The sequence below is a fragment of the Plutella xylostella genome, chromosome 9, assembly GCF_932276165.1.
Source record: "Plutella xylostella chromosome 9, ilPluXylo3.1, whole genome shotgun sequence".
NCBI classification, from domain to species: Eukaryota; Metazoa; Arthropoda; class Insecta; order Lepidoptera; family Plutellidae; genus Plutella; species Plutella xylostella.
Window position 1 is genome coordinate 9,462,600 of NC_063989.1, and position 25,921 is coordinate 9,488,520.

Consider the following 25,921-nt stretch of genomic DNA (forward strand, 5'->3'; position numbering starts at 1 on the left):
AAATGATACAGTCATGATTCCCTGCGATTTAAAACCGATGCGACGCCACCGTGACGCCACCTCCACGCCGCCGCCGCCTCGACTCTAGTAGTGGGTGCTGAAGCGGCCTAAGTATGTGATACAGTGAAAATTCATCGTAGTTTTTCAGTTAATTTGATTATATTAATGGGCGTTTACCTACAGGAAATTGGGATCATCCTACATAATATAAACAACTTACTCCGTTTTCACACTCAAAAGTTAGAGGAAGGTTTTGGGGAGAGACCATCATTTTTAACCGACTTCGAAAAAAGGAGGAGGTTCTCAATTCATCTGTATGAATGTTTTTTTTTATGTATGTTCACCGATTACTCCGCCATTTATGGACCGATTAAAAAAAATTATTTTTGTTGTTGTATTGGTTTGAGTTCAGGGGTGGTCCCATTTTTTTTCAGAATTTAATTTCACCCCCAAGGGTGGGTAAAGGGATAAAAACAGGGTATGAATTTATATTTTCGGCATCTATTATCCGATTCTAATGAAATTTATAACGTAAATAAATATACTAAGTAAATAACTAACTATATTTATAGCAAAAAAATATGATGATGACCTTGAGCTGATCTGATGATGGAAACGGAAGGGAGTTAAGGGAACTCCTCGACGGTATATAGCAACTACCTCGTGTTTAGGCTTGAATGGTTCGTATTGACGAGTAGGGCTTATTGGTATCATTTGCATCTTACATTTGATTGTCAATTAAACTAAAAACAATAAAATGTAATAATAATTGCAAATTAACTAAAAACAATAAAATGTAATTACATTTTTTTTGACTTCAACAAACCACTAAAAAGAAAGAAATAATTTAAGGTTTACACGAATTCTATGTGACAGTACAAATATACCTAAGCAGGAACTGTTCTTTTTAAACCTTAAATTATTTCTTTCTTTTTAGTGGTTTTTTGAAGTCGGTTTTCTATTTTTTTTAATTATTATTTTTGTTTATTCTGAAAATTACGGTGTTCAAGCCTTTCCATTATCTACTGTCTGATTATTAAAATGATCTATTGTGACGAATGGGCATTTTAAACAGGTGAACTACTGTGACTTTGCCGTCGTGTCGGCCTTCCCATTTAATTAGGTGAGTGATGGATGGTGGTTAGTGCTAAGATAATATGTACAGTCAGCTGCATAAGTAGCTGTAAATTTTTGTACCTTGTCAAACTCACAAACTATGGTATGGGTAATATACAGGGTGTTGCCAAAATGAAACGGTAAGCCGAAAGCTCACAACTTTTGTTCGACGACATTTTGCGAAGTTTGCGTTATAATTAGGTATTTTTCTTTCGAACGAACGTTAGTCGTCATAGAATGTTGATTTCTATGAGCAAGAAAATCTATATGAATGTTTGATAGTACCTATATTTGTTTTCAATAGTTGATTTAAAAAAAAACGATTAAAAAAGGGGGTGCCATTTACTACGCCGAATGGCGTAGTGGTTAGTGACCCTGACTACTGAGCCGATGGTCCCGGGTTCGATTCCCGGCTGGGGCAGATATTTGTTTAAATACAGATATTTGTTCTCAGGTCTTGGATGTGCCCGTAAAATGGCAATAGGCCCGCCCCCTATTACATTGGCACTGACATAACACTCTGGCGAAAAGTGGGTGCAGCAATGCACCTCTGCCTACCCCCCAAGGGAGTACATTAGTATAAGGCGTGAGTGCGTGTTTTTTTTATGACATAAATATTTTTTATTGATTGTATACACAGCCACCGGAAGAGATGTGGTGTGCCATCCTCCACCTAGTGCCTCTGCTCTGGATATGCTGTAACTATCATCTGTTAAGATGCTGTGGCCACTGAAGGCCTAGCATGGGGCGCATTTAAAACGTGACAAAAGTTTTTCATTGCGCTCACTCACATCGCGCAGCCTCAAGAGCGAGCGCGATGGAGAACTTTTGTCACGTCTTAACAGCGCCCCGTGCTACAGGGCCTGATGAGTATAAAATTCTCATTATACCTATGCAATTTACGAGCAATAAAAAAATTCCAATTACAAAATGTCGACACCAATAACTACCCTATTTTTAAAATACGATTAATTTAGAATTTGATTAAAATATTAACGCTTTTAAATGTTTTTTTTTTATTGGCATTATTAGAAAGATCTACATTACATTTTGTATAATAGCCTTTATTTATTACAAGTATACAGGTTGTTGCAAAACTTTGTTGTTAACGTCAAGTTACGTGTCTTTCATTATGAATATTCATAAAATAGAAATTGATCACAATGATTGTCTGAGTCCTCTTTCGTCTTAGTAACTACTAGTTCTTTTTGCAACAACCTGTACATACTCTTATTTTATTTAGTTTTAAACATAAAATCTAAAATAACTTTACTATAAATTCTATTCAAACCAAACTTACCGGCAAAAACAGGCCGTTGATACAATTACACGCGAGCAACACAAACGTCAAACAGGCGAACGACTTCATAATGTCTTTCACTGAGCACTTGCACTCAACACTCCGTATTTGTGAAACTTTCAGCCTCCCCTTTCACGGGCTAGCTCGGTACTCGCCCCCAATAGAGTGAATGGGAAGTCTCCCGACCCTGCCTTATAAGCCCGCAAGCTCGCGATTCTGCGCACCCTCTAGTATCTCGAATACTTTACACCCCCACAGAACTTTCGCTGATGAATTTGATGACTCTATTTATAGTGACTATATCCTCTTCGGCTGTATCAGCTTGCGCGATAAAAGTTTATTTAGAATACACAACTCCCGATTGAGGAGACGTACAAGTGTAAGGGTTAAACATTTTTGTTCAATTTTAACGGCGCACGCCTGTAGTGTCGTAGTCAAGCGTTTGAGAACTGTGGTAGTAAATGATAAGGAGTGTTTGCCGCACGAGTAGTGGGTATAGTTTTTATCTGTGATTCAATATTTGCCGGGCAAATGTTTTGAACTAGACGTCACAGTAGGTGCGACTGATATAGAATTGCTTGAGGTATGTAATAGTGTAAGTTCAGCCGCACACTTCGGGATTTCTCACCAGGTTTCTTCGATACACTATCATAATAGGCATGGTTATATGTTCGCTGCAAGCTTGGTTCTAAAAATATTTACTATCAGCTGATATTGTATAACGCCTCTTCAAAGGTGGGCTATAATACTCGGCCATCGGCCTTAAGGTAAGCTTTCACCTATCGGTATCGGACCAAATGGAATTTCTGTTCAATAATACTGAATAATACTGAATGCAATGCTTTCGATGCCGAAAGATGGACGCTTAGCTTTACCCACCCACTGTCGGTTACTAGTCTAGGGTCAACGACCCATTAGTCTGAATTAAGTAATCGGTTAACTTTCATAGTTATTTTATAAGTTCATACCAAAATTCAGCTGACACAAATAAAATTCCATCCGTTACCGTGAACGGAAACCTATGTTAAAACCGTGCGTGTGCGGTTAGCATGAAGAACAAAAAGGAGAGTGGGTAATGAAGTTATCGTGTGTTTGCTAAGAGTTTTAAATACTTACATTGTTTCCGTAGATGCTCTCAATTCGATCTTGATCAAGTTTCGTAACACCTTCGCACGTACGCCCACAGTACTGTCACTTATGAACTTAAAAACTTCTATAATTTTAAACCTGTAGAGTAGGTACGTACTATTTCTTTGATTCTAATTATGTTAGGAGGTATTTGGAATACTATATATTATAGAAAACAGACGTTAGACGTTTAAATACAACGACGTAATAAATGTAATAACGTTATATATTAACAGAACTAGATTATGTATTTCGTTTGCTATATACCTATATTTTTTCGGACCGGTGCACTTGGTAGCGGTTGTAAATAATCTGGTAACGCAGGGCGGGTTTGAAATCACGATCAATATGCAGTGATAATAAAATTAGAAAAAATCCTTGGACAGAAGATCGCGGACTAGATACCTAGGCGTAGGTACGGGACTAAAAATATTATGTCGTTGTAATCCTATGGCAACCCAAAGGAGCAGAAAGATTTTATTTTATTTTTTTATTTTACATTTACAAAAGTAGATGTAGGTGGACTTAATGCTAAGAGCATTCTCTACCAGTAGGAGGTTCAGGAGCAGAAAGTAGGGAAGTGCAAAAAAATAATAATAATAGATGGTTTCCGCTAACGTCCACAACTTTCACCTATCTTCAGCTGTATTTTTTGCCTCGCTCGCTCTCAATGATTCGGTGCCACATTCGGACACAGGAGCGTCTTCCATTTGGGCGCCGCTACTCAATAATGTTTCATCATCATCATCAGCCAATAATCATCCACTGCTAGACATAGACCTCTCCCAAGGAGCACCACAACACTCAGTCCTCGGCTTTCCTCATCCAACCACTACCGGCTATAATAATATTTATGGCAATGAATAAAAGGCTCACAGCTAACAGGGTTAAAATTTGTATTACTGCCACAAACTCCCGATACACCCTACGCATTACCGAGAAAGAAATGGATACACTGAAAGGGTGCGTAATTATCGCGTAGGTTCTAAGAAAAACCTTTTAACTATGAATCATGTTTATTTATGACTTACACCTTTCCATTTTAAGTACTTCCATAGTATGAATGAATGACGGCATGATGACGTCACTGATATATCATAGTCGCCCGATTGTAGTTCTATTAGATAGGTAAGTGCTACATTCAGGGATAATATTAGACTCATTTCAATGAGAATTAAGTCTAGTGGTACGAGTATACCACAAAACATTGTCTGCCGAAATTTTCAAAAAGTGTTTTTTTTGTTTTTGAATTATGTATTTAACAATGATCCAGAGAAATCTCTACTTGGAAAAAATTATTTAGCATAACCATATACCATCACTATCAATATACCAAAAAATCAGCTATAGACCTCATTTGATACAAGGTAAAAAACATAGTATCAATTCCTGAAAGAAAAGGTGTGTAAACAGTTTTCATAATTGGATGAGTGGTATTCGATTGGGAATACTGGCTTTCTCTTCTAAGAAGGTTTTATACAAATTATTAAGCAAATACAATGTAATGAGATTATGTGTAGGTATTATTTTAAGTACCTACATATAATATTATGTATTACCTTAGTAATAACAATAATACCTTTTTTATAAAATATAAATTATACTAATAGTGAAACATGACAGTTGTCAATTAATTAATCGATTCTCGAATATATTCGAATGATTCAAAAAATCATTGATTGAATCATTTATTCAAGGTTATAATATAAATTAACATTTAACTGATGAAGCCTAACCTAATTGTAAATAAAATTATGAAAACTGAGCTAAAAGATAAAATTTTACAAGTTAAAAGTATTCGCCTCGAGCTTAGTCTAACTAGTCAAATATGCCGCCTCGTATCGTTCCTGGCTCCAAAGTGCCCAACAAGCCAGCCGCATTACCGCGCTGTATCGCCAACGAAATGCGCTGAACCAGGAACCACCCAGAGCGAGCATCATGACCTTTTTCCTTCAGGCGCTTGCCAAGCTCTCTGATGAAGCATAAAGCCTCTGTTTCCCAGGAACCTGCTGCTTTGACAGCAAAAGGCAGAAAGCTGTAAGAGGCTTTCAAATTAGAATACTTTAAATGCTTTGCCCCTGCAGCTGTCTCGGCAGCAGCTCCTCCAGCACGAATTGTGTTGCCGAGATGAGCGGCGGCATAGGTACTTACACATGTAGCGTCCCAAACCAGACATTGGCCCCTCTTCCAAGGAATTAGTGTGAGGCCATCAGGGCGCTTCCCGTCGGTCCGAAACAAACCAGGAGGTTCAAGGACGCACGGGATATTAGCTGACACCAAAGCTCTGCGTATTATATCGTTGAGGTCACTATGACGGGGCAACCTCCCGGCACACCTCATGCAGCTGAGAGCGTGGTGGCCGTCTGCCTCTACCATCACCCCGCAGATGCACTTGTGTGGGACACAGACGTCGCAGCCAAGTCGCAATGCTACGGCAATGCGTAAACTGTCATTTTCCAAATGTGTGCCAAGCTGGGGCGAAGCAGTGCATGCAACCAGGCTCCCGCTTCCGGTCTCGTAACCGCCTTAATTCGTGCAAGGTGGGCCCCCGAGGAGTTTGCCATAATATCAGCAACGAGAGCCTTACACTGAATTTCATCCCATTCTTTCTGTATGTTCGGTTTGACAACATCCAGAATGTTGTCAAGCAAGCTTGTGCTGAGAGAGTTGTCGGGTAAGTTGGCAACCCGACTGTCAGATGTTTTCAAGCTGCCCGAAGGCCTCTGACTAGGCTTAACGACTGCTGCCGAAGCAGCAACCGGGACCCACGGCTTAACGTGCCGTCCGAAGCACGGAAGCGTCCAGAAAAGCACCACTTGAAATTGGTCACCCATCCAATGGCTGACCGTGTCAGTTGTTGCTTAACCTCAGCGATCAGTTACGATCACTGAGGCCCGCTCGACTACGGACGCTTCGAAGATGGAATTTACTAGTAGGTATTTGTGCATTTAAACTGTGGTACGTGTGTAGCCGGCATAAACCCAACTTCGAACTAATAAACCAAGTGATAAACACGACGGCAGCTCTCTAACCTAAGTCAATATAATTTCGTGGTCCCTTTATACAGCTTCCATGGTATTAAGTTTAAGCCCAATCTCGATCAAACTGATTTAAAATAGCGGATAACTTTAAATATAGTTAAGTAAGTAATAGGTAAAAATTATGCTGGTTTTTCAATTGATTCCTAATGAATTTTAATTGATAGACTGATTGGTGTACAAAATGAAAAAAAAAGTATTTTCAATTGAAAGCATATTAATTAAGGTCCAAGTGCTCATAGTAAAAAAAAATACCTATATCTGCTACGTGTGAAAAAATATACCCACTTGGCTGAGAAGCGCCACCCACGACTACAATACGTAAATGTTGAAGAATCAGCGATCGTATTATAAAGAGCACGAATGTATCTAAGCCAAGCATAGCACTATCTAGGTCAGCGGAATAATTGCCAAGGTGTCATTTTACGTGGGTGCACTGTAGAATGTAGATATTTAACCAACACTATCATAGTGTTTAATGCTTACGTACATAATATTGTTTCAGCGTGACGTGAAACAATCAATTCGATTTTTTTTTTTATAATTTTATTATTATAATATACAGGGTGTTGCAAAAAGGGTATACTAAGCCGAAACCTACATGTGCAGCATGTTATATCTAAGCCCGAAACTGAAATCAGAATTTAAAAATTCGCGAAAAAAAATTATTCAGTTTCCATAGAAACTTTGTTAATCACGTGACTTTTTACTACGGTTTTTTTTTCGCGTATTTCCAAATTCTGATTTCAGTTTTGGGCTTAGATATAACATCCTGCACATATACGTTTTGGCTTAGTATACCCTTTTTGCAACACCGGCTTATTGAATACCTAAAGCTTAAAGTTCCTTTGTGCAACTCAGCGTCAATTATTTATTACATCTTTTAATGTTACACCTATGTATATTACATAAGGAAATTTATGGACCCTGTCGGAATACAAGTTATATGTGGGATGAAAACCTCACATATTGATAATTATAACAAATATAATATAGTACTTACGTTGTATATTTGTCAAAGTCAAGGAGCTACGTAGGTAGATACTCCTGAAGATTTACTCTATACTGACGAAAAACTAACGAACGAGAGCTGTCGTGCAATCGGGACATTTAATACAACGAAATAGAGTCGTGCCTCGCGCAGCAGCGCACGGAAACTTTGTTTTTCGTCGTATAGAGTGACCCGTCTGTAACGAGGAGGTAAAAATCCAATAAAATTTCACTTGTGTATAAGTGTCAATAACACTAAACACTCAGAAGTCATATTTATAAAAGCCCTTACAAGTAATAACAATAAAATCGTTTGGTATTATTATCTTATAAATATATATATTTTTTATATTTATTAATTATACCAGGGGGTAAAAGTAACTACATACTTACCTACATAGATTTTCCACCTACAGATTTAATAGTTTTTGTAGTTTATACCTAAACATTTTCTATTCTTATAGATACAGGGTGTCCCTCCACGGCGATGATGATTTTGATGATAGGTATTTAATTAAATAGCTATAAAATTTTATTTTATGTAAGTACGACTTATAATTAATAAAATGTACCTACTAAGTATCACAAAATAAACGTTATATGTTTAATAAATCTTTTACTTCCCATATTCCATATTGATAATCTTTTACCGCAACAAAACATAATTTGACCATTAAGCTAAGGAAAGGTCTTTAGAATATCTTTCAGGCAATTATCTTTTCTACTCTCCTGAATGTATTAAGGAAGATTAATGAAATTAACTCATAAATGTGAAGAATAGCTGCTTTTACTTAATAATAAAGAGCTAAAAGGAAACCATCGTAAGAAACTACTTAATTATATCTGAGTAGGTACCTCCCCTATTTTTCACCTTTGACTTTGACTGTGTTTTGCAGGTAAAATTTGTATTTTTCGTACTAAAATACTTTTTTATCATCCTTAAGTATTATAAATTGCCAATTTTGATTTATATGTACTTATTAAAATCTATAGGTGTTATTCCGATATATTATATGCTTTTTAGTATATCAGTACCTATACTTCATAATAAAATGGTCATTCTTGTTTGGCTCACGGGAATATTTAGTTCATTTTGAATCAGACACAACAGGCACTGGTGAATAAGCGATTCTAATGAGCATTATCCAAACCATTGGGCTTAAACGTTGGGAATGAGCACTACTAATTATTCCCCATTAATATTCATTAAACGTTTATTCATCATCATTAATTAACTATTTCGTTTCAAAATATTTTCTTGAGGCGTGCTGTTCTATGGGTGGTTTAGGAGTACTTACATCGTATACTTATTCGTTCATGGTCTCCACTCGAGAAGTCGTTTATCCCACCGCTTTTCGGTTCCTCGACATATAGCTATTTCTGGCTCAATGCTGGTGACTCATGGGGTCATTCAGAAAAAAGTTTTTCAGTATGACCCACTCCGAGGCACTTGCTATACCACTTTTGTTACATCCTGTATTATGTATTTGAATCAATCGGTTCGAGTGGCCGTGTGTGATCATGTGAGATTCCCTTACTTACCTTTTAATAAATCACGTTAATTATTATAGCATAGCATAATATAATATTATGTCTGCTATTACAGTCCTACGGGGCTTTTAAAGGTCATATTTCCTAACTCGCACTTCATATTGAAAATAGAGAATAGCATAGCTAATGTGAGAAGTCAACCATATTTTGGAGGTTCTACTGAAACCGTGTCCAAACACATTTAGGCCAGCTTCGAGCCACAAATTGAATAAAGTGTCAGCTACCGAAAAAACTCCGCCTCTGAAATACGCGGTGCACGGAAAGAAGAAAAATAAAGGAAAATTGACTACCAAATGTCAGATATTCTTCCTATACAGTCAACTCTACTTTCAGATTTTAAGGGTCGGTTTCACAATGTCTGGATAATGGCTATTTGTGGGATAAAATACATGCTGTCATTCTCTGTAATTAGCTATGTTTTATATAGTGATAGCCATTGAGTTGAATCCCGAGTCCTCGTTGTTCTATGATGACAGCGTGTCTTTAATCCCACAGTTAGCCACTATCCAGACATTGTGAAACAGGCCCTGAGTTAAATAAAAAAAAAAACTTCCATAAAGGGTACTTTTATTATTATACTTATACTTCATAAGACCTGATACCGAAGGCTAAGTGAAACAGAATACTAGACAATCCGACCCCAAAAGCCACTTGCAAAGTATCAAATCTGCAATGAGAAACTCGAAACCCCAATTTGGTGGCATCTACATTTTAGATGAGGGTGATGGAGTGATCATTCTAGGGTAAAGTTTTGAAAAGATGAAGTTCATGAAGTATTTTTTCTCTGCTATAATTTTTTACTCTACTTTTGAAATTGAAAAATATACTTAATTCCTACAGACATTATGTATTAACTATCTCGTTGTATTTAATGTTTTATGCTGATTGTACGACAACTCACCTTCGTTAGTTTTCCGTCAGTAAGTATAGAGTTACCCGCCTGGTGAGTTGCTCCTTAGGATAATTACCTATCACGCTTATTTCCTGTAGCTGATAATTATTTCGCGACTGATAGGTAATTAAGATAGGACATTAATCTAACACATAGGTACCTACGTATTGATAACAGTAAACCATGGACTGATTTGAATGCGGGTTTGTTGACATATCTAGTAACTATAAGTAGAGCACAGTATCTATAATACTCTCACGAGCAATGAAAAAGTTCCACCTGTCGCTGCCGTTTCATAATAATTATGCCAAAGGAACTTTTTCACTGCTCGTGAATGTAATTTTACACTGGACTACTTTCATTCTTTATTACTTTTGTACATACTTCTTAACAATTTTTTGTCACAGCTATCTATGCATCCATAAGAAGAACAGTTAGTCAATTTGTAAAGTAACAAAATTTGCAAGATTAGATAAATCATCCCGTCGTTTTCAAAAGCTCTAGTGTAAATGCGGAAATTGGAACGGAAGCGGCGCGCCTCCGTGTTACTCGCAGGAAATAGCGCCATCTTCTTTGTCTTCTCACATTCAAATAGCTCAAAAAATATATTTTACATATTTTACGGATGTAAAAAAGGGTATATACTAAGTAAGCCGTAAGGAAATGACTCAGATAGTTAGTTTTTTTTAAGAGTGCAAATTGGGAAGCTGTTTTAGAATGTCCGACCCGAATTATTGTATTTTGGTACAATATTTCCATTCATATATATTATTTTGTTTGGTGAGCCTATTTTTTGGATCTTTATGTAAAATAAAACTGTTATTTAGGAGATACAAAAGTCATGAAGATATTTAATGGAATGTAATATTCATCCTAATTGAGGATATAAATATTGGAGTCTTATTCAGAGTAGAACCTAGCGATTTGAACACGATTGTGCCTTAGTGCATTCATGTTTATAAACCGTTTTTATCCGCGCAGTTGAGTTCAACAAAGGCCAAGCGGGGATAGGCAAATTATATATTCATTTTCGATTTAGAAACGCTGAAGCAACCTGAATAAGATTGTTGGATGTTTGTAATTCCTTGATCAATACCTTCCGATAGCTAGGAAATAACTGTTCAACCAATCGACGTCTGCTCTGTTTGGGATGGCTTTGATTGCAGCGGAACTACTACGACCTAGGTAAGTATTATGTATGTATCAGGCAAGTATTGAAATGGGCTGATTATCAAAAAGGTTTGTGAATTGAAAGACTAAATTTTACCATTCATTGAGGTATAATAACAACAACACTAATTAACTACATCATAACTACATTACAAAAATAAATAAATCAGTACGGGTAGTAAGGACTATAATAAACATGTCTTTGCGGATACATCACTTGGGCGAAATAGGAGAAAATGCCACGCATCACCTCAAACAACGAACGAAATAGGCTGACGAAGACTTCAAGCTGAAACGACAGGAGTGGGACTTTGAAAGCGAAACCCATTGTACGGAAGATCTATGGAGTAGTCAGCTTGCACGTCTCCCGGCCTTGTCGTCAGATCAGCCAATGGCAGAGGGGCATCCATTGAAGTGAAGAATGGAGGTGATGCGTCGGGTTCATAAACAGGATAGATTCTGGGTTCTGACTCTTTCTTGACAGGCTTCGGGAGCTCTGGTCTCCAGGTCACTTGTAGTCGATGTTTTGATTCTAGTTTTTCGCTAGATTTGTCCTGTTTGGCGTTTGGGTCCATGTTGGACCAAAGCTTGGCCATGGAGAGGGTGGTGGCGGCTGGGGTGGAGAGTTGGGGCCAATCCTTCAGGCTGCGCTGCTCGAAGTGGTCGTACGGGTAGGAGTGGTAGAAGCCGTAGTTCACCGGAGCTGTAGCAATCTAGAACAGAACGCCTTTTAACCGGTTATCCTGGTGGCGAATTAGTAATGTGCGGTAAAGCCTACAGTGATCATGATTACTTTATTAGTGAACGTTATGTTTCTGGGAAGAGTCACTAAGCCTAAAAATGTTAGAATTAAAATGAATACGACATTTTATTTGTTACAGTCTGTGTTATGTATTTTTTAAATCATTTTGTACCTATTAGTTGGCAGAAATATTTATTTACTCCTCTTAGTACCAAATATGTACCTGAAAAACAAACTACACAAAAAAAGGTGTATTTAGCTACAAAATCCTACAGTTTCACAGACTGTCACAAACTTATGCAAAATGTGGAAGTTAGAGACAATGTTAATCAAATCATACCTTATGCCTCTCGTACTCATCCAAAGTGCTCACCTAAAATTGAATGTTAATCTAGTGTTAGTAGTTTACTTCACATACACCAAACCAATTTACTGATGTTAATTGTTATTGGCTTTGTTAATTGAAAATGAAATTGGCCAGTTCATTGTTGCCGCGAACTCTTTGAGACTATTATTAACTTTACGGCTTCTAAGCTCTATTATTACTCAAAGGTCATGTTTAACATAGTTTTCATGGTAATAGGATCAAATTTCGTTTAATTTGTAGCTATTGAATGGCGTAAAAAGGATTTATCAGTAAATTTGTACGGTATCAAACCAAATTATGAATATTATCTACTTACTGAATTTGATAATTGTTTATCTAATTAGGTTAAATTGAAACCACCCACAGGGGATCTGGCCAATTTATTAGTTTAAATGCGGATGTAAGGAAACCTCTATTTTAGGCAGGGAAATTCAAATAAATGCTAAATAATATGTTATTAACAATTTATTGTGATTTTAGTAGATATAGCTAAAATAATACGGTAATAAAATAAAAATACTTAAATAAAATACTAATATAGAATACATATAAATTGGGAATGCTGAGTCATGATTAAAATGTGGTTACACATTAATGTGGAAAAACTTTGAAATAATTTTTTTGATCAGTTAAAGTGAAAATGAGTTGTACCCACTTACGAGTTAGTAGTTAAATTCACATAGTTAAAACAGACAAGAAGTGTGAAAGTATATTATAATTGTAATGTACTGCGAAAAAACAAAATCGGTCCTAAGACACTTCCTTGTGGCCCTCCAACAATTTTCACCCACGTTAGCCATTACTATCTCATTACCCTGCATTCCATCACTCAAAACTTACAGAGTTAAGTCACAGCAATACAAATCACCAAGCACCGGTTAGATATTTACCTTTTTGAGTCCCTGAATGGAGGCGAGTATGAGCGCCATCTTGGCCAGAAGCAGTGCCTTGCCGCCGAGCACGGCCAGGAACTGGAAGCCCATGGGGATGAGAACCATGCCGATGGACACGATGCCGAACATCATCATCGTCATCATCTGGTGGCGGCGGCGGCCGCGGTACTCCACTGAGGGGAGTGAGAAAGTTAATAACCACAATGCACGAAAAGGATTTATTGCATAAAGAAATTTTCTAGCAGACGACATTTGTTAATGTTTCGTCGAGTTTTAAAATTAAATAAGTACAATGCAAGAGTCCGAAAACACAACGCCACTTTCAAACGGATAAATGATTGAACATGTTTTTCTTTAATTTAACTGATGACGAAAATTAAAAAGAATATTTCGTTTCCTTAATAAATACAGTCACGAGCGAAGAAAAGTTACAGTGACAAAAGCACCACATTACTCGGAACTCACACATTAAACGGAAAAGTCTAGCTTAAGGCCAGAATATTACCAATGTAAAAGGTATTTTTATCATATTCTTAATAATTTGTTTAGTAAAATTTTAGTAATTTGGTCGTCATTTTCGAAGTTCAACTATTTCATTACCCGTGAGTGTATTTTAGGTGTTGATTATGTTACAAAGTCACCGTTGCAAGCTGTACATCCCTTTGTCTGGTCTATTTGTATCTCACACGGGTGCATAGTTCAAGGGTACACAACGAAGTTACTGTCATGTGTCCATGGTTCACTTACATTCCTAACTGTCCCGGTCTAGTTGATATGTGATAGTCTAATACAGTAATAGCCCCCCACGGATCACGCACACGGTATTAAGTTGTGCTATATTTAGTCGCTAACCAGAGCGTATAATTATAATCCAACAAAAGTAAATAAACCTATGTCATTGCTTTTGAATTCGTGGAAATGAGAAACTGAGTAGTAGGTACTACAAGATCTGAAAGGAACAATTTTGTCTTAAAACAAAAATGTTTATAACCCCGATCGGGAAATAAGCGCTTGATTCACTGTACTAATTAGCTGCTTAAAATCATTTACAGTGAAACTATAAAGTCCTGAAATTAATGTTTGAGGAACTAAAATTTTCAGGAGCCTGGCACCATTAGAAAAGAAACATAAAAGTCATAACAATTGTTTATGTCAATAGGCGGTTGGCTGTTTTTTCGAATTTTCTTAATAATTATAAGGATAATCTAGATAAAAGCAACAATTTTCGCTTGGATGCAATTAGGAAGATGAAGAAAAATATTTGTAGTCAAGCTAGTGAAGTTATTTATCGAGTTTTAATACAATGTTTAGCGGAACATCAAGCTGGACACATTTTGTCGAATTTGGAGGATGTTTACGCTCGTACAGCGTCTATGACGGGTATGTAGCATTGTACAAATTGTAATAACTCATTTTTTATTAGTACAAACGCTTCATTTATCGATAAACCTAGGTTTAGAGCCCAAGTCGAACATTGTTTACATACCACTGATTGTAGGTTTCATCTGGTTTCAGTTGAGTCAAACCTTAACATTTTGATACTTGAAGATATATTTTTTGTTTACTTACTAAATTCACATTGTGTGAATTTGGGGGGCATTGTGTAACTGAAAAGGATTTTTTTATTTTATTTTATAGTTATATCGGACCAGCGTGCCAAAGAGGGCAAAATATGGAATATTTCTAACTCCTGGAAGAAACAGAACTGGCCGTCCAAAAAGAGAAATTGATGTCTTTACTATGTGTGCCCTTCGTCAACAGATCCAGTTTTTTTATACAGTTTTAATAACGTTATCTAAATAAACATTTATTGGTTTCACTATTAGCCTTCATATTAACACCTTCTAGCTTGTGTAAGAGCTTTTTTGTGGATGGTAAGTTGTTTTTAAAATACATAAATAGGTAGGAAGTTAACAGGCAAAATTTCAAGTATCAAAGTCAGTTATGTTTCGCTATATAGTGTTGCTACATGAAAGATAGCAGTGCCCTCATTTAATTTCAGGACTTTATAGTTTCACTGTAAGGTGAAGTGCGGTAATTGCAACTAAAAATATTGAAGTCGTAACTTCATGATCTGATAATTCTTTATATATAAGGAAATAGTATTACTGCAAAATCATGCCAAAGTCAAAATTTTATGTAGATTTTATTCTACTATCATGACAAAGAAAAACTCTGAAGAATAAAGAGCTATTGCCAAAAGTTCCGGCAAAGGCAGAAATAGTTGCAATTACCCCTCCTGGCGGGTAATTGCAACTAATCGTTTTATCTCCATATTTTTCTATGTGTGGTGTATATTGTGTATTTGAAACACAAAGACTAAGAGAATATTCATAGGATTGTGACACTTATCTCCTTGTAACTACGACCAATTTCGCATGAAACTACTGTTTAGCCGTGGGTCTGGTAATTGCAACTAATTTCTCAAAAATAGTGATGGGAACTTTATCGTAATTTTATCGACAGTCATATAGTGTCTGCCATCGACAAGCCAAGAAGACCATGGTCGCAGAATAAAACTCGGGGATAAAAATTAATAGCTATATTTTTATTAATCAACATAACTAATGTTTAATCAAACAGCCTTTTTACAATTTTTTTGGAAAGTTTTCGGAATTTGCCGCAGGCAGGATGCCGGGTGGAATTTTGCAGGTTTTCTAAAAAAATGTATGCTTAACAGATATGTTTAAAATTTGGTATTCAGCCTTTTATTCTTATTTGTGTGTTATATTATTAGTGATTGTATCGATATATTCATGTTCACTGCCCCATCACTGGCTTTTTCCAATTTCATACAAAAATTGGCAGCTAATTGTAACCACCCTAAAAACTGCAAAATAGTTGCATTTACCAGACTTTGCATTTTTTGTCTCTTAAATGTAACTACACAGAAAACTCGGAAAACAATCGTGTTAGAATAAAACAAATACATACAAAATGACTTACCGTTATTAGTTTTTACTTTTTTTTGGAAAAACCTTGCGAGGAACCACTAAAAACTATTTTATAAAATAAAAATGCACACCATGTCCATCCGACTCCAGCAGACTCAAAATGGCCGATGACAAAAAGCTTTATAACTCCCACAATTCTTGAGCTATCAGAGCCATCCACATTTTTGGGTAGAACTTTTATGATGTAAAATTGATTTTAGTCTGTCGTTTTACAATAAAGTAACTCTAGAGGGAGTTATAGAAGTTAGTTGCAATTACCGGATAGTTGCAAATTACCGCACTTCACCTCATATGTAGAATAAATTTTCATACTTATTCTAGATACTAGATGTACAGGAAAGGAGTCTCAACTAGTCTTAGTGATGTATAAACTGTACCTACTTCGTCGAACCCTGAGCTCATTACCCAAGCCTATTTCCATAAATGTGACCAAAAGTTGTGGCTTTTAGTTCCGTATACCCCTTTATTAACACCCTGTATAGCGATCTAGATATAAGCAACACTACTACGGGAAATATTTTTAACGATGCTGTTAGTTGGAGTTTGCATATTAGTTACTCGTTGCTAAGTATCGGCTCATGTTACGTGGGACGACGTCAAAGCTAAATGACTTTAAACTTGGAAATGTGAAGCGAACTCACTAACAGGCGGAATGTTAGAGGTAGGACAATGTTTGAAATGATAACTATACGTTAAATGTGGGCTTGTCCTAATATTATTGATTAACCTACATACTTGGCTCTTTATTATCTTATGTATAAGTTTTTTGCTACTTTAACTTATAAACGGCCATGAATACTAAATTAATTAATTGGTTTTCGCCCTTAACTCAGGGGTCTAAAGATTAAAATAAGGTATGATCCTTAAATACTACGACTGATTGAGGGTTAAAGTTGAATATGAGTAATCGAAATCGAGTCTTCAATAGCACAATAATAGGATCGTTTTACTTTACCCCCGGAAGTTTTTATTTTCTACTAGGTTTAAAGTAAGTATGTACATTAAATACGCTGAAATATAAACATGTATTATTCAAATCAAATCAAATCAAATCATTTATTTGTTTAACACAGGTTAATGGTAAGGTGGTAAATATTAACAAAGTTCCGCTATGCTATGCCACAGGGCGTACAAATATTTTAAAGATTAAAGTCCATGCTACATATGACATGCAATAACTACAAAGATAAAAGAAACAATACATATAAAAAATTGAGCCAAATAATAATTTTGTTGCAAAATATTATATGAAAATAAATATAAAAAAAACCTAATGAACTCATTAATAAGTTTGTCAATGTGTGTGCGTGTGTCTATGTCAAGAATGATTATATATTAACTTCGTCTAATTAAATTAAAATGGTGATAAGGAATAAAATTATTTGTTTTAAAATTAGTAAATGTCAAGAAGGAATTCATTTATAGAATAATATGCTTTATTGATAAGATATTTTTTTAGTTTAAGTTTAAACGCATTGGGATCATCAATCTGTCGTATGGTATTTGGAATTTTATTATAAATTGCGGGTGCCATTCCGAAAATATTTTTACTGAACTTGGCCGTTTTGTGTCCAATATTGCAGATTCTGTCACCGTAGCGCTGAATTTGAATCGTTCAAAGAGATAGGGGTTCGACTTTACAAATGCGGCTACTTCATACACATAAAGAGACGGAAATGTAAATAAATTATTATTTTTAAAATACGTTCTACAGCTATCTGTGCGTTTAAGCTTGAAAATTGCACGAATGCATCGTTTTTGTGATTTAAACACTACATCCCTGTTAACAGTGTTTCCCCAAAAGATTAAGGAAAATCGTAATAGAGCCTCAACGTTACCTTTGTAGGCGATTAAAACTGTCTCTTTATTCGCAACTTTACCTAATTTGTGTAAAGCATAAGAGAATTGGCATAATTTTTTTGTGACATGTTCAGAGTGAGATCTCCACGACAAATCACTATCTATGTACAGACCAAGGAATTTGGTAATATTAGTATGTTCTATTTTATTATTATTATATTTAATGTCAATATTTAAAATGTCTGAATTATTTGGATTAAATGTCATTATTTTAGTTTTTTCTAAATTTGCCAATAGACTGTTATCATCTAGCCAATGTATTATGTCCTGAAGGGTTACGTTAATTTCATTTTCTAATGATGAAATATTATTTGCCGAAAATACCACTGTGCTGTCATCAGCGAATAGTACTACAGGATGCTCTGTTATTTTGGGAAGATCATTTATGTAGATTATAAAGAGAAGTGGTCCCAGTACACTACCCTGAGGTACGCCATATTGAACGGTTCGAGCACGTGAGAAGTGAGAGAGTTCACTTTATTATATATACCCATCACATTTATGTCAGAATGTCATGATTATGCATTAAGTGGCTCAGAGACCTATCTCCGAAATTCTATGTTCTATGCGAAAACATAACTTTACCGAGATACCAAGAATAAGTCAAAGTCAGAAAATGGCAAAGAGTCACTAATCATGCTGAAACTTTCCATATAAAGAAGCTCGTTTCTATAAGTATATTTTAAGGGTATGAAGTAATATGCAACAAATTTGAAATACATTAGTCCAAGGTTTAGGTTATTAAAAATATTTTATCAATAACCATCCTGACAGTTTTTGTGGCAAATTTGCATTTCCTACTCTGAAATCTTGTGAAAAACCTTTTAATAAACTTTAGTTGAGTAGCAAGGCATTTAACTCTACTACTAACCGCTATTTTCACAAACCCTGCTCTTATGCGAATAACCTTAATCTTATAAATGTTACTTTTGTTTCATAGATCCCGATTTGTTACACCAAATACTATACTAGTACCTACTAGTAATGTATAACATATTGTACACTTTGTACAATAATATAAACTTCGCCCACATTCAGTGAAAGTTTGGCAAAGTACCTATTTCGGGAAAGTTGAGAAAACTACTCTTTGTGTGTGTAAATATAGAAATAGTAAATAGTAACATCAAATGGTACACCCACAGTCCCATATAAACTTTTCAAATCTACAGAGATTTGAAAGCTATACCTACATAGGCTATTTGTAACATGAGTTAACATGACAAACATGTTTCAATGTCTGTGTGAAATGACTGATAGTTATACTTGTATTTAGTATCCTACAAAATTTACCGAGTAAAATGATATTAGATCTGTCCAGAAACGTAATTAATAGGGTAACGTAACGTACCTAGGGACATTTTCGACTACCCCAACTTTGAATGAAGCTATCGCAGCGTACAACTAAGATATTAATGTGAAATTTTCTTTATTCGGTAGGATATATAATCTATTATCACTAGTATTTGTGCTTAAGCTTTACTGTGGCCAGATTTTATTAAATTAAGATAAAAGTAAAAATGCTTGTTTTGACCCAAGGTACGTTACACGTTTGTACCTTGGGACACTGTTTCCTATAGCTTTGTACTATGGAAAATGCAAACTTCTAAATAACGCCTTATATCTCTGTTCTTATTTATTTACTGCATCTCTCTTCTGTCTAGTTTCACTCTGGCACTAATAAGAACAGAGATATAAGGCGTTATTTAGATGTTTGCATTTTCCATAGTACAAAGCCATAGGAAACAGTGTCCCAAGGTACAAATTTAATCGTGTCCCAAGGTACAAAAAAGCAATATTTAACCAAAATTTAAATATCTTTATTTTTAATTAATAGGAATCTTTCAGATAATTGCCATGTCATAAAATTAAATAACTGAAAAGTTATACGTGACATCCATGTCTTTATTTTGAGCATGCCTCAATGAGATAAAGCAACACAAAAAACTATACAAAAGCTACTTTTGACTCCAAAAAACTTCATACTGTCTTCACCACACACTAGATGCTGGTATGATCACGAGACTCACTAGTTTTGCCAAGCGAGTAAAATACTATGCCTAGGGTAGAATTTTAATGTGTTTATTTAGCCGGTTTTTAAAATACAATCAATGTCCCGAGGTACAAGCGTCCCAAGGTACGTTACGTTACCCTACCTATGAATACAAGCTTTTAAAGCTCCATTCTGTAATGGAACAACAGCTTTAATGCACTTCTATTGTAAAATAGTACAAAGGGACAGGTAGACGTCAATGTTCAGGACATCTAAAGCTAAAAGTTTCCTTTGAGACTGGACAATACATGTACCAAATACACCTACGGACATGCTTTTGTACATGAAAGACAGAATGTGTGGCCTTCTGCCTCACCTACGCCTACTGAAGCTAAAACAATGATGTTCAAGACAAAAGCTTAAGGTCCTTTCGGCATCGTACATCGCAACGGACGCATCGCAATCTCTATTCTTTGTATATAAATTCACAAAAGTGCGTAAACTTCATCGGCATTACAGACGTCTTTTTTTCATACGTAATACCTAATTTATGAAAATGTTATTGGATACGTAAGATACCGATAGGTGGAGGCTTACCTTAACATTGAAAGGCGCTCATGGATTTTCTGACGCCATTTATTATCTCTGTAATTCGATCCCATACAGAGAATTATATTTTACTAGCTGTTCCCGCGCGCTTCGCTTCGCCTTAAAAAGATTTCCCGTGGGAATTCCGGGATAAAAAGTAGCCTATGTTATTTCTCAGGGTCTAGACCGTATGTATACCAAATTTCATTCAAATCCGTTCAGTAGTTTTGGCGTGAAAGAGTAACAGACAGACAGACAGACAGACACAGTTACTTTCGCATTTATAATATTAGTTACGATAGTCCAGCAGAAAGATATTTTGACAGTGTGGGCTGTCCTACATAGTTGTACAGGGCCAACGTAAAATTATGTATATACTTATGAGTTTTTTTTTTATATTGATGGAAGGATTAGGCAGTCAGATTACTACATAAGGTACCCATACAGTTATTGATAGGTCACTCGAGGCGCCTGACCAATTTGCAGTGCTATTTGCAATATACTAGTTTATTGTCTGCCTTTAATGGGTCGATTACACCTAAGGAGTACAGTGGCGAGTCAGTGTCCTCGGCCGAGCACTTTGTCAATTGCTACCCGTTCATTGGTCGAGGATCGGCAGAGGATACGGACTCGCCACTGTACTCGTTAGGTGTAATCGACCCGTAACTTCCACTCACCTGTCTCAGCAGTCTTCCCGGTCTGGTCGAAGTCGAACTTGATGACGTGCGTGCGCAATACCTTGGCCATCCGCTGCAGCGCCAGTGAGCGCCACTCGCCCTCTTCCAGCTCCTTCTCAGACCACGAGCTGTTGACGAAGGGGTGGTTAAGAAAGTTTTGGATTAAAAAGTTAAATCGACAGAAATATTTTTTAGTAAGCTAAGATAGTAAAAAACCTCAGTTAAAAAAAATGTTTTGTTTCGACTTTTTACAATGTTTAATATAATTTTGGTATAGGTATGGCTTTCAGAATCTCTCCCTAATAATATGACATAATAATATGACATAGGTAGTTACATTCAGGTTACGAATAGTATATTAAACCCCAGTTTCACCACACACTGTTAGATCAAAACAAGGGATTAGTTGTTGACTTTTGACACATCTGTCAATACTAAAATTTAATATGGAGATGGCGTATAATCGATAACATTACAATGTAACAGGGGTTTTAATGATCTAAGAGACTATGGTGAAACTAGGCATAAAAGTTAAATATCATAATATAAGCAAACTCAGATATGAGTGCCAAGTCTATTTAATAAGGGGTACTTAGCAATAACTATTCGCAAATACCTTTTGTGAATATGAAAAAAACGCATACGTGACAGTACTACGAATCACTTCGGCGGAGGCGTTAGCCCACTCAAAGTACTCACAGTAAGTGCCCGTATGTTTGAAAAAAGCATCCAAAAAAGCTTAAGAACGGAAGAATGGAAGTACCCCTAAAGTTTATAAAGACGAAAAAAATGTTTTGATGACCTAATTAAGTGTAGTATTTTCCGGCTTCTCCATAAAAGTTTTCCTGCAGAAACTCTGATTTAACAGCGATACCTACTCTCTATACATCCAACGATAAAACAACTAACAGGTAAACAATTTAAGTATGTATTTATTCCTTCCTGTTATAAATGAGTTGATTATCTTTTTTGTTTGGCCAGTAGCCGCGGCGATATAATCTCGTCAGTGCTGAAACTAGGGCGCATTTGCGCAATGAGTCCCTGACGTAAGAAATAAACATGAAACCTCCTTTTTGTGCCGACGAAGACGTTAGCAAATTCTGTAGAGGTTGTTGAACTGTGATATTGTCATGGCTTGGTAACGCGTATGTACGTTACTTGTAAGTTCTCCGAAGTGCCAGGGGACAGAATTTGATGAGATCCCTGTATGAAATAATGTTGCACGGAAAGTGACAATGCCGTGAGTGAAAAGAGAGTAATTTTTCATTAGCTGAGCTAATGGAAATAGTGGGCGGTATGATGATGTACGGATGTATATTATTTTTTATATATTTTAGACACAATCATTCTCAATAATAATGAATCAAGAAATAATTATCTGTACCTATACTTGGATACTCCGCACTTTATGTGTATCGTTCGTTATACAGATACTATCTGAAGGCCTGGTAGTGCCCCGCCAACTCGAGCGAAAACAGTGACACAGGCGTACCTTCCCTTTTTCGAAACAGTTCATACATTATATCAGAGTCTTTACATCACTCATTTATTTATGAATTACCTATATAAAATAAAATAAAATTATACAGTACATCTTATTACATCCCTGTTTTATACACATACTGTATAACATACTGTCGGGCGCAGACAAGAAACACTATGAAAATGACGGCATTTTCTTAAGGGAAAATGGGAAAGTTTTGAAGGTCTGAAGTTCTTTCTTTGTGACAACAACACAGAGATCTGATGAGGCGAAATCATACAATTGTGGAGTCATCAGCTTTAAAACCAATAGTAACGCAAACTTGGTGTCTGTACCTATATCGTTCTTCAATATTGCAGACGGCGTCAATGAGCTAGTTTTTTCCGTTTAGGACTAATTTAGTGATATTGTCACTGGAACTAACTTATTGCTCGGGAGTGTATAACGCGTTCGGAAAATCTAGTGAGCAATAAAATCGCAAACCTCGTCTCATTCTCGCCGACCACGTTGCCCGACTTGTCGACCATCTCGAAGCGCACCAGGTTGACGCCCTCGGCCAGCGGCACCACGTCGGTGCCGAGCGAGCGGTCCAGCGCGCGCAGAGTCTTGCGCTTCATGCAGCGCACGGACAGATACACTCACGAGCAATGAAATAGTTCCACTTACAAGATGGTGACAGCAAAATTACCCAAACTTTTTAAACACGGTTTTGTTGGTCAAATTCTGAAGCGCTGTAAATTTATTTAAAGATTGCAGACGGCGTCAATAAGCTTGCCTTTTTCGTTTAGGAGTAATTTGGTGCTATTGTTTTTCATTGCTTGTAAGTGTATTATAACGTATAACGCGCGAAAATAAAGAGTCAATCTTAAAACCGCGTCTAATTCTAACATCCTTTTCAGGCGTATCGCGCGGAAAATCTAGTAACTAAACAATAAAATCGCAAACCTCGTCTCATTCTCTCCGACCACGTTGCCCGACTTGTCGACCATCTCGAAGCGCACCAGGTTGACGCCCTCGGCCAGCGGCACCACGTCGGTGCCGAGCGAGCGGTCCAGCGCGCGCAGAGTCTTGCGCTTCATGCAGCGCACGAACTTGGGGAAGTACTCCTTGTGGTCGATCACGTCTTTCACGTCGATCAGCTGGGAAGAGAGAGAGAGAGAGAGATTCAAAGAGAGACAGAAAAAAACTGGAAACTTATAAGGACTTACAGTGCTTACATAGAGAAGCGGATTCCCTGTATCTACATATGTGTACCGGTATTTCCCGTATTATAACGAAGAATTTCCCGGATTTTTAAATCTGTCAATGAGCGCTTTAGCATAATCAGGTTACCGATACAGGTAGAACTCGATTGTCTATGTAAGCACCCTTACACTGTCCCATGGATGTTTTGCCCGCGCTTATCAGCGTTGCTGCGCTAAGTAAGCGCTTATAACTTTCCAGCTTTCTTTCTGAATACGGCCTAACAGAATCATCTTAAAAAAACTAAAGTATTATCGATGAATGTTTAAAAATCATCTTTTCATCTCATATATTTTTTGTGTACTGAGTTGACTGTTGATATCCACTGGAAAACGGAATGGTCCAACCCGAATATCTACCGCAAACGCCAATTAAATTATTATTTATTTATTTACAAAAGAAATCTGACACGGTTTTTTCCCAGTATCATAAAAGTAAAAGCGTGGGTCCAAAATCTGTCGTCCCTTATCAAGAATAATGGCCTGTTATCCCTATTACCGATACATTTTCTTTAAATTCAGCATTTAATTTTCTGCACATTTTGTTTCCGAATCTCAACAAACAACTTTAACATTTATTTATAAATTCTGTAACAGAAATGGTGAGGTATTGTGTAGATGATAAGGTTTAATTTTACTCTACTGCTCCGGAATCTGCCTCCATCAATCACTGGCAGTCAAAGATCATCTTGTCACATCAGTTATTTAGGGATTTGGGCCTTTGAAGCTTTCATTGCCGATTAATATTATTCAGTTCGGGAGCATACATTTTAATATCGATCAAGAATACTGCTATATCTATGTTAAAATGATTTTTTTGGTGAATCAGTTTTAAAGAGCACTTAGTGTTTGTCTGTCCTCTCCTCCCGATTGTGCGACAGTTTGCAAAATCCCGCCGCTTATACGTATGTATAACTTAACCAAAGTTAAAGCCTCGGTCGATTTTAAACGGCTTAGCTTACTTTTTTATAACTAAGTTTTTATCTGAATTAAAACACATGTCAAACTGCATTGTTGTAGGTATATTTTGTCTCGAAACCACCAAAATATAAATAAATAAAAACACATACAGACGTAGACTTTTCCAATCGTGGGAGTAAAATATTTTTTTTTTAAGTAAATCATCCCTTTATTTGTTTTTTAGGCAAATTAATAGAATATCTTTGATTTAAATAGAGAGATGGTGACCATAGTCCTAGAAATCTAAAACCTTACCCTAGCCACACATCAACCAACCGCACCGCTAAATACAGGCCCAAGCTCTTTGGTATTTAGTAGCGATCCATTAGATATAATCGGTTTAATCCGATCGAATAGGGATTACCGCCCGCCCACCGCACTGTGAACAATGTATGTCTTTGTAAACTTGCCACTTATACCGTACCATGTTATAGGTATGCCGATATTCATACTATACATACTACTTTTTTTCAAACTTTTACTTTGTGTTCTTTATAAAACGATATCAATTACCTTTTACGCGTAAAAAAGGACGCTGATATTTTTTATTAATTATTCTAAATCCCTGTTTATCAACAAAACGGAAGGTTTCAGAGATGACATCCGAAAATTACCAAAACTAACATTTAGCTACGCCATCTCAGCATACACTTTCCTAAAAAAATTAACTGACTTAGACAAAAGAAGGAGGTTCCCAATTCGTCTCTTTGTATTTTTTTACCTAAACTGTCTTACCTTTTTGGAGCAGTCCCTCCACAATATCCTTATCACATCGGCTCCATCCAACCACAAGTTTGCCAGGAAGCTGCTGAGGTGGGCATCTCCGTCTAACTTCACGTTGGTCTGGTCGCCATGGCAACCAATCAGAAGTGCGGCCAGGAATGCTATGGACGACTTCATGTTGGAACGGGCTTGTTGCACGCTTTTCATTTGTTTTCAACATGTGCCATGCCGCGTGGAACTGCAATCAGATATTTTTAT

The 25,921-nt window shown here is 36.4% G+C and overlaps 2 protein-coding genes across 2 annotated transcripts in view; both read right to left on the reverse strand.

Annotated features, from left to right (window-relative positions):
- The window catches only part of LOC105383814 (corticotropin-releasing factor-binding protein), a 54,802-nt gene extending 51,914 nt beyond the window's left edge, over positions 1-2,888 (reverse strand). Inside the window, exon 1 of the mRNA XM_048622924.1 lies at positions 2,417-2,888. Within this exon, the coding sequence (XP_048478881.1) occupies positions 2,417-2,485 (69 nt within the window). The 5' untranslated portion in view covers positions 2,486-2,888. The remainder of the gene's footprint in view (positions 1-2,416) is intronic.
- Positions 2,889-11,305: 8,417 nt separating this feature from the next.
- LOC105395077 lies at positions 11,306-25,897 on the reverse strand. The gene is made up of 5 exons (XM_048623238.1): positions 25,676-25,897; positions 23,685-23,878; positions 21,257-21,384; positions 13,185-13,360; positions 11,306-11,898 (listed from the first exon to the last, which is right to left on the reverse strand). The coding sequence occupies exons 1-5, from the start codon at positions 25,868-25,870 to the stop codon at positions 11,470-11,472; spliced, it is 1,122 nt and encodes a 373-aa protein (XP_048479195.1). The 5' UTR covers positions 25,871-25,897; the 3' UTR covers positions 11,306-11,469.
- Positions 25,898-25,921: the final 24 nt, after the last annotated feature.

Bases quoted from the DNA above. Each gene is read 5' to 3' on its own strand.
- LOC105395077 (XM_048623238.1), bottom strand. From the start codon at position 25,870: ATGAAAAGCGTGCAACAAGCCCGTTCCAACATGAAGTCGTCCATAGCA. The intron at 23,879-25,675 runs GTAAGACAGTTT...CTCTCTTCCCAG, and splicing joins GGAGGGACTGCTCCAAAAAG to CTGATCGACGTGAAAGACGT. The intron at 11,899-13,184 runs GTAAATATCTAA...GTTCTGTTCTAG, and splicing joins CCATTCAGGGACTCAAAAAG to ATTGCTACAGCTCCGGTGAA.